The sequence below is a fragment of the Protobothrops mucrosquamatus genome, unplaced genomic scaffold (genome assembly GCF_001527695.2).
Source record: "Protobothrops mucrosquamatus isolate PMUCROS unplaced genomic scaffold, P.Mucros_1.0 scaffold_88, whole genome shotgun sequence".
Classification (NCBI taxonomy): domain Eukaryota; kingdom Metazoa; phylum Chordata; class Lepidosauria; order Squamata; family Viperidae; genus Protobothrops; species Protobothrops mucrosquamatus.
Window position 1 is genome coordinate 294140 of NW_015386164.1, and position 10142 is coordinate 304281.

Below are 10142 nucleotides of genomic sequence, written 5' to 3' on the forward strand. Positions count from 1 at the left end.
TCTCTCTCTCTCTCTCTCTCTCTCTCTCTCTCTCTCTCTCTCTCTCTCTCTCTCTCTCTCTCTCTCTTCTTGACTGCAATCAATTGCTTAAATTGTTTTTTGAGTGTGAGTAACTGTTTAAGAATTGCTTTATTGCCATATCCATTCTCACTTTTGTACTCCTTGTATACCAAGGTAAGAGCTTTCTTGACTTCTACACAATCTTTATCAAACCATCATTTGGAGGCAATGAAGGGCCTCTTAACTGAGAAATTTTGGTCATGTGCTAGTAATGGTTGTAGCTCATAAACTAAGCTTTTATATAGTTCTAATAAGTCTTGAGTCGGGTTGGCTGATATAAAGGCTGTATGGATTTTTTAAAAAAATTATCCTCTGTTAGGGCTTTCCTCACCTTCTGATCAAGTTGTTGGGTCCATTTGACCTGACATCTTGTTAGGCCTGCTGTAGAGATTGCAGGGATAAAATGGTCGTTGGAGGGTATCTGCCAGATAAAGGGCTTCATGTGTATACACAGTGGTAGATGATCACTTTCTAGGTACGGCAGGACTTCAAAATTTTCTATATAATGTAGTAACTCCATAGAAGTTAAGATATAATCAATGGTGCTAATTTGGTCCCTGTCATAAATGTAAACTCGCCAGGGTAGTCGCCAGCCCATGAGCCATTAGATATGAAAAAGTTAAATTTATTAGCCAACTTTGCAAGACAGAGGCCAGCATAATTAGCTCTAATGAGAGTCGTATGAAGGAGGGGCTGGTTTGTATAGGAACCTCCGATGGTGGGTACTGATTATATTTCATAAATAATGTATAATCATCTGGTCCCAATCTAGCATTAAAATCTCCCCCTAGTAGGACCCTGGCATTTGGGTGTTCCATGAGTTGATTATTAACGTAGTGTTCCAACTCCAGCCATACATCAGTGGTTTCAGCTTTTCTTAGTGAAGGAGGGAGATAAACATTAATTATTAAAAGCAAGACCGAGTCCAACTTGAGAAGAAGGGCCATAGCTGTATGTTTTAAAGGGGTAATAAGTGTGGGCTCTGCTCTCAAGTTGGTAGAAATAAATATATCCAGCCCTCCTTTCAGTTTCCCTGGGCCTCTACCTGGCCTTGCTTCTAGCTTATATGAATGACAGCCATTAAGCAGGAGATCATCAACAGTCCAAGTCTCTTGCACCAATATAATATCCTTATCTATCAGAGGATCAGAGTAATTAAGGCCTCTAAATCGATATCACATGATGTTTAAAGTGTTTTTCTTGCACTGGCTTTCGTATAGTCAGTTCATGTTCTCAGAAGGGGCACTTGTTGGAAGACAGTAATAATAATTGTTATTTGATGCATTTAACCAAGAATTAGGCAAGTTTTGCGAGACTATGGGGACATCATCCATAACAGCAAATTTAGCCCCACCATTTATATGGGGGAAGGAAGCATGCCTCTGTCTCTGCCTCTGGAGCAGAGAGTCTTCACCTTTCTCAGCAGAATCCCCATCTAGAACTCATGTAGATTTATGTCCATTTTTGGGGGGTGCAGTTGGGGGGTTCATCTTGTGAGGGGATATTAAAGGCACTTTTGACTCAAGTGAAGGTGGAAGATTGATTGTATCCTTAGAATCTGCACGCTTAGAGGGTGCTGAATGCTGGAACAGGTTTTTTTTTGCTGTTTATCAGGGTCTGAGTAAGTCAGTATACTTACCCCACTGTCAGCCTGAGTAACAATACTTTTTTTTTTTACTATTGAGGAAATTGTAAGTGGTTGGATAACTATATTGCCACAAGTCTGAGCATTTGGTGAAGCCAAATTAAATAGAGGCTTTGCTGTAGATTGAGTTGTTGTCAATGCTTTTTTTAAATCGTCCAGTCTCTGAGTATTATTAGCTTGCTCAGATTCTGGCAATACACTGATAAAGTCTATCAACATTTCTTCTGGCATGTCCTCAGCAGATTCAGTAGCTGTGGGTAACTCAGTTTGTGGATCACTTTTCTGCTTTCTCAAGGTTGATTCAGCTGCCACTGCTTCAAGCTTATCAGTATGAGGTCTGTTGCCACTTGAATGTAAAGCAATAGTTCCCTCGTGGAGAGACTGATCCAGGAGTGGGCACACTTTCTCTGAGCAGAAGACATGTATTAGAAATATTGAAAAACTGCTCAGGAAGGGCTTCATTCTAAAAAGCATTGAAGGAATTATGGACTGCTTGAAAGATAACAAAATTTGCATATATTGCCTTCTTGCTGGCAACCATTCTGCGTGTAGTAAATCTATCAGAGTGTACTCGTAGCGGAGCAGCTGGCTCAGAGACAGCCTAACAGCTTTTCTATCACTCCAGTGCCCTCTATTCCTTCTGTTGTTGTAAATTTGCAAGGTAACCTGGTTGGTCTGCAAACTGAAGTTATAATGGTCACCTCTTGAACTATCTGATTGAGTGTTGTTTTCTTTGTAGGTATTCTTTCCTCTCACATTTTTAGAAGGGAGAGAAGGGCCTGTTCTAGTTTCCATTTCTGTATTAGTCATCTCATGTCTATCATTAGGTGTCCTCCTGGGTCCTTCTGCAATGTTTGGGTGACTTGTAATAAACTTTGTAAAAGACTCTTTCAAGCAGTCAACCTTATTTGTGACAGTTGATAAAAGTTCGTAGATTGAATTTACAATTTGAGCTGTAAGCAAACATTGTCTGAAAAGGAGATCTATGGGATTCTCCCTTTATAAATTTGTTACTATCCCATCCTGTGCAAAGAAAGCAGGTGCTGAGTTCCAAGGAGGGGAGATATTTTCTGTGAGAGAACAGAAAGTTCTATATGCTGTTTGCTTTCAAGTTTGTTTGTAAATCCCATTCCAATGAGTCATATACAGATGAGTTACTTACTGGAGCAGACTGTCTATTTGCAGCAAAATCTTCCATTTTCTGCTGCTTCAGTGGCTTGGAAGAACTCTGTGCTGCTGAGTGAACATGCTGTCTCTTTCTCCTTTTTCCCATTCTTGAAAAATCCTGAGCTCGACGGTATATTGTTATTCTCAGACCAGGAGAAAAGAAGTGTCGAAGGGGAACTCATCAAATCTGCAGATGACACTAAGTTGGCAGGAATAGCCAACACACCAGAAGACAAGCTCAGGATCCCCAAAGATCTTGACAGACTTGAACAATGGGCCCTATCCAACAAAATGAATTTTAATGTGGAGAAAAGCAAAGATTTACATTTAGGCAGGAAAAACCAAAGGTATAAGTATGGACTAGGTGAGATTTGGCTGAAAAACTGTAACTGTGAGAGGGACCTTGGAGTCCTAGTATATAATCACTTGAATATGAGCCAGCAGCGTGTGGTAACAGCCAAAAAAGCTAATACTATCCTGGGTTGTATAAACAGAGGCATAGAATCAAAATCACATGAAGTATTAGTACCACTTTATAAAACCTTAGTAAGACCATACCTGGAATATTGCAACTAATTTTGGTCACCACACTACAAAAAAGATGTTGAGACTTTGGGAAAAGTTCAGAGAAGAGCAATTAAGACGATCAAAGGCCTGGAGACTAAAACATATGAAGAATGGTTGCAGGATTTGGGTTTGGCTAGTCTAGAGAAGAGAAGAACTAGGGCAGTGGTGGTGAACCTATGGCACGGGAGCCAGAGGCGGCACTCAGAGCCCTCTCTGTGGGCACGCACGTCGTCGCCCCAATCCTAGGCCTTCATCTGGGTTTTATAAAACCTTTTCACTTTAGGCCTCTGCTGCCATGTGCAAAAAACCCCAAAAAGGTTCAATCAGTCAATTTCAACTCGCGGGGAAAAAATGTTCTTGCAAAGTTGGAATTGATTGATTGAACTTTTTAGTCCCACCCAGTCTGCCGTTACCACTGCAGCCATGCTTGCCCAATGGGCCACACCCACCCAATGAGCCACACCCACCCGGCACTCGACGATGCATAAGTGGGTTTTGGGTTGCAGTTTGGGCACTCAGTCTCTAAAAGGTTCACCATCACTGGACTAGGGGTAACACGATAGCAGTATTCCAATATCTGAGGGGCTGCCACAGAGAAGAGGGGGTCAAATTATTCTCCAAAGCACCAGAGGGCGGGACAAGAAACAATAGTTGGAAACTGAACAAAGAGAGAAGCAACCTAGAATTAAGGAGAAACTTCCTGACAGTGAGACTAATTAACCAGTGGAACAGCTTGCCTTCAGAAACCATGCATGCTTCATCACTGGATGTTTTTAAGAAGAGACTAGACAGCCACTTGTCTGAAATGGTATAGGTTCTCCTGCTTGAGCAGGTGGCTGGACTAGAAGACCTTCAAGGTTCCTTCCAGCTCTATTCTGTTCTGTTCTGTTCTGTTCTGTTCTAGGTACTTAGATCTTTTCTAGTAGAGATAGATATAAACAATTCAATCTCAGTAAGGAGCTTTAAAGCAGAACTTTAACTACAAAATCAAGAAGAAGATTATCCATACTATGTATTCATTTTACATTTGAAAGCTATCAGTATCTTTGGTTCTGAATTCTAAATTATTCTCCTCTGATATTACGAAGAAAGTTTTCAATTTTTTGTTACTCACCACAGTATGGTGCTGATGCAGCTGTGGCCAAGTAAACTTTAACCTCTCTAGGCAATGTTTTCATGTTGAGTCCTCCATTATCCAAAAGTCCTAAATTAACATTATAATACAGAAGAAAACTGAATTTCATGGTGCATAAGTAAAGAGTGAACATGCCGTTAGTACTGGGTATCGAATATGAGATTTTGTAGGTCTCACTTTTCATTTAAATAGCAAAATTAGGTTTGAAGAGGGAAAACTTAAATGTTTGAATCAGGTGAAATTCAAGGTGTGCAAGGTAAATGCAGCATCTGTATCTGTTGTGTCCTGAGCCTGCAAGATGCAGGCTCGGGATGTTGCAAGAGTCCCGGGCATTTGCAGAAGCTGCCCGGGACCAGACTGAGCGGCGCCAGCCTTGTGCGCATGCGCAAGGCGGGAAAAGCCCGCCTCATGATTGGTTGAACTTGCCCGGGGATCAGAGGGTATAAATAGAGGCCTGCGTGCCTCTGCTCTGGTTGTTCGAGAGTGGAGCAAACAATAAAGACTTGTTAGAGATGAATCGTCTCAAGCGCCATTATTCCCAGGACTTAACAGTATCCTTTTCCTCCTATCCATTAATTATACCAGCTATAGCACTGACTCTCAGAAGAATTCACACACAGGATATTTCTCTTCCAGTAGGGGCAAGCAATATCTTGTGTGCTGTGAGTCAAAATGCAGGCTCTAGGCCTTTCAGGAAGCTATTTGAGGATGTGGTGAAATCACTAGAAAATAGCAGGGACCAATCTCAGGGAGACAGTTTCAGAAATGAGAGAGTTAATTATGACAATGGGAGCAGACTCTTTTGGAAACTAGGTAATTTCCATTTCTACCTTTTAACTCCCCCCCCCCTCTGCCAAATCTGAAAAAGGGTTGGGAATGTTAAGTTGGGAATGTTAAGGGTCAAAATGGGGAACAGTATGTTTCTACAAGTTTCCTTTTTACAAACGCACTCTTAATTTGAAAAAAAAAAAGACCACTGAAGAAGTTTTTCTTAAGTTATGCTTAAAATTGGAATCTCAACTAAGATCCAACTTGTAAGATCTATTCTGATTTTTACTAGAAACCTAAAGTCTGCTACTGTAAAGCAAGTATCACTTTCCTTGGTGCTGAGCTTAAGTGCTCTTCACCCATCCTTGACTGGGCAGATACTTATATTGGCATGAAATTTGCTTTCTAATATCAAATGTTGTTCTTATTGCTTATCTTTATCCTCCTTCCATTTCCTCTGTTTTCAGTCTCTGTCAGTCACCTATCTTCCTTTTAAGATAATGAATGACAAAGTCTTGATATTTAGAAGCACCTTGAAGCTGTCAGATAGCAGGGGAACACTATTTTAACACTGAAATAGCACATGACAACTTAAACCACTCTTTGTATGGGCTATGAATGAGATAAAGCGGGGATATCCACAGAGTATAATTTAAAAAATCAAGATGGTGGCCATGATTTTGTAATCAAAGCTCCATCTGATTTTTAGGTGTATTGTACATTAAAATGGGTAAAGCTTCAATCACAGCTGATCTCTTGTTCTTTTTTATCATGCCTATACAATAGACACCTCTGAGAAGACGGCAATGTCATGGGGAGAAATTTGGAAAAATATATATGCTGCTCTAGCATATTTGTAGTATTGGAGTTCTGTGCAAGTAAGTCAAGGTCTTAGAAGACATACTCATTTTTTAAACACAATAGGCAGCCTAACTACCCTATTTTAATTGCCATCTACATTATCCTCGTCTCAGTTCCAGTCCATGTTTTCTGCAGACTTAATGTGTAACTTTCATGCCATTAAACACAGGCAGAGGATAGACAAGAGAGTGGGAACAATTCATTGTTGTCTTTGCATCTTTTTCTATTGTCACAGCAAAACCTCTGTTCCAAAATTTGCTACGGTAGAAAAACTCTAGGAATCTGTTTTGAATCTTAGGATTGGACTGAGTTCTTCAATACAAAAATAGGTTCCTACTTCCCCCCCCCGCCCCGTATAAGTATGGATATTCCATTCTTTCTTTTTCCTATTCCTTTTTTAAAAAAATAAATGAGGGAATGGGAACAAAATGGCTTTATTACTGCTATACTCTGATTTACTGTGTACATACTTGGAAAGTAAACAGCAAACTCTGCTGTGGAGTTGGAATCAAACATTTCAACAACTTACATTTTAGAATTGTTCAGATTTGGGGTATGCAAGTTTCAACTTTGACAGAATTTTCAATAAAATATTATGTCCTCAACAGAGACTTTGATTTCATTTATCATTTAATGGGAAGCACATTTCTCACAGAAGATGGAAGGCCTGCCATATCCTGACTCCATTCACATTCCAAATTTTCAAAGTTTAGATTCTGAGATCACTGGAGAAGTAACATACCTAATGTGGGACAGGAGAGCAAGAAAGGATCGAAGCAATCTAAACAGTGACCACCTAAGAAATTCTTATAACTGGAGCAAGGGAAAGCCATCATTGGACAGGAATCTTTCAAGACACTGATGTAGAAATGCACAGCTCTCATATGGTCACAGATCAGGTACTGGTAGCCTGGAAAGGGAAAGAGACAGAGCATATGAAACTGCATATCAGTCATCATCTTGGTGGATGATGCCATGTCTCATTATTTTTAATTTCTTTGTTGGCCATCAAAATATAAATCTGATTACAGTTTCACTATTTAAAAAAAAATAAGTTAATTGGCATAACAATTGAAAAGTAATAAAAAGGGGAAAATGGCCTGGCAATGGGGAAGGTGGGTTATTGGTGACGGCTTGCAACTTCTTGGACTAATCCCTGGAGTTTTCATGGCAAGGTTTTTTTTCCAAAATGGGTTGCCTGCTTTTTAGAGAGAATGACTGACCCAAAATCACCCAGTTGGTTTTGTGCCTTATGTTCTCAGAGTTTCTGGCCTGATGCCTAAACCAGTACATCAAATAGTCCTCTGCGGAAATGTATAGGGATCTTTTCTTAAAAAATGGTCCAAATTGGATGAATGTCCCTTTCTTTGCCCTTTTTTTAAAAAAAAAAATACCAAAGCTTAACTCAACTGTTTTCAAATTGTTTTTTTAAAAAAAAATCTAAAAAGAAATTGTTAAAAAAAATGAAAAACTAAACTTAAGAGAAAGAGATTTTTAATTCAGGAACATGCTAGGCTTTTAAACCTGTCCTGAAGATTTCAATTAATGGATTAAATGTACTTTTAAGTGATTTGTTCTTATGATTTAACTATAAATTTGCATCATATCTAACAGAATAGCAAATAAGTATAAGAAATATAGAGACAGGTGATTACTCAAATAAGGGTGATAGTGAATGAAAATAAGAGTGGTGATAATACTTAGAGAATATTATATGTATATGTATTGTGTGTAGTGTTATAGAAACATATATAAGAGGTGTTAAGAGTGTTATAAGAGTATAATTTATAATACCAGATAATAGTGGGACAAGGAAAGGTATAACTCTATTTGTAATTTTATTATTTAACGTTAACCCTAAGAATAACGTTCTATAAAGGTATTATAGTCATATATAGTGATATATAACTAGAAATATTATATATATATTCTTTGCTATTTATATTATATATATACTTACATATTTAAGCTTAGACTATATAGATTGAAAACCAATTTGATCAACAAAAACAACTTGCCATAAATTGGTATATGCAAAAGTGGAGAAATATTATTCAAGTAATAAAAATGACAAGTACAGCAACAACAATTAAAGTAGGCAAAAAAATAGTTACAAATCCCACACCTATAATGGCCTCTCCTACAGGTCAAAGAATGATAGGGACCATGTTGGGGAAAGAAAAAGAAAAGGCAGAATTGGCAATGACCCCACAGAGCATGCAGATAACACTACAAATGATTCAAGAAACAATGATGATGACCCAAGAGGCAATAGCAAATAATCATGAANCTAAGATTCCAAAACATTGTAGAGGAAAAGGAAGAAGATTTGGGAGAGAAGATGGCGGAGATGTTGGCGGAGATATTAGGAAAGGACAAACAGGAAACAAGGAGAGACATAGACGAAACATATAGAGTATATACAAATTATGCACAAAGGCATAGATTGGCAAGAGAGGTTCATATAAGATTTACTAGAAGATCAATAAAGGATGAAATATATAAAAAAACAAGAGACGAACCAATAATATATAAGGGTAAAGAAATAATTGTATTAAAACAAATACCACATAGAATACGAAACCAGAGACGAGAATACCAATTTCTAACGACCCAATTAACTAAATATAAAGTTATGTTTCGATGGTTAATACCTGAAGGCATATTTCTAACTTGGCAGGAAAAAAAATATAAGATAGATACACTTGAGAAAGCTCAAGACTTTTATGAACGTTACTTTACGCAGGGAGAAGAACAAGAAAGTAGGGAAGAGACGGAGAGTAAAAGTCAGGATGAGGATTTATCAGAGGAAGTTGAATGAGAAAGAGAAATACAAAAGATACAAGAAAGAGAAAGGTTAGAAAGAGAAGGAGCAAAAGGAAGAGTAATAGAGACAAGAAGCATAAAAAAAACAGATCAAGTAAAAAATGGGAGACGCAATTAAGCTCTTCTCTGTAAACATTAATGGTTTAAATATACCAAGAAAAAGAGCACAAACGTTTAACAAATTAAGGAAATTGGATGCAGATATGATATGTCTCCAGGAAGTTCATATAAAAAAGGATTATAGAAAACTACTAGAGAACGTAAAATTAGGAACACTATACACAACATTAGCACAAAACAAGAAAGGAGGAATTGCTATATATGTTAAAGAAAAAATAAAATCAAAATTAATATATTCAGATGAAGAGGGGAGAATTTTAATGTTGGAAATAGAATTAGAGCAAAAACAAATCTTATTAACAGCAGTATATGCACCAAACAATAATCAACATGAATTTTTTAAAAAGGTACATAAGAAACTAGTTGATCTGGATTATGAAAGTATTTGTATGATTGGGGATTTAAATGCAATAGTTGATGTTAAGAAAGATTATAAGTGTAGTAAAAAGAACAAAAAGAAGAAAAATATATTACCAAAATCGTTCTTTGACATGGTAACAGAACTCAACCTTCAGGATATATGGAGAGAGACACACAGGTCAGATAAACAATATACGTTCTATTCATATCCGCATCAATCTTGGTCTAGGATTGATATGGCCTGGGCAACAACAGAAGTATTAAACGGGATAGAGAAAATTGAAATAGGGCTTAATGATTGGGCGGATAACAACCCAATAATAATAAAATGGAAAGGCCAAAAACAGAGGAAAAGATGGACAATGAATCAAAACTGTGTAAAGATAAGAAATATATACAGATGCTACAAAAGGAGTTGACATTATTTTTTCAGATAAATAAAAAGGAAGAGACATCAACACAAAACTTGTGGGATACTACAAAAGCTTACATTCGGGGATTGACAATTGCATATAACTCTAAGAAAAACAAAGATAGGAGGCTTCAACAAGGAAAATTACAAGAAGAACTAAAAAAAATAGAAGGTGATTTACAAAAGGACCCACAAAATAAAAAGATAAAAGAAAAATGGAA

The 10142-nt window shown here is 37.5% G+C and overlaps 1 protein-coding gene across 1 annotated transcript in view; it reads right to left on the bottom strand.

Moving 5' to 3' along the window:
• PLA1A (phospholipase A1 member A) overlaps positions 1-10142 on the bottom strand; it is a 62414-nt gene that overhangs the window by 13667 nt on the left and 38605 nt on the right. The window contains exons 5-6 of the mRNA XM_015814394.1: positions 6946-7113; positions 4554-4643 (exon numbers count right to left, since the gene is read on the bottom strand). Of these exons, the coding sequence (XP_015669880.1) occupies positions 4554-4643; positions 6946-7113 (258 nt within the window). The remainder of the gene's footprint in view (positions 1-4553; positions 4644-6945; positions 7114-10142) is intronic.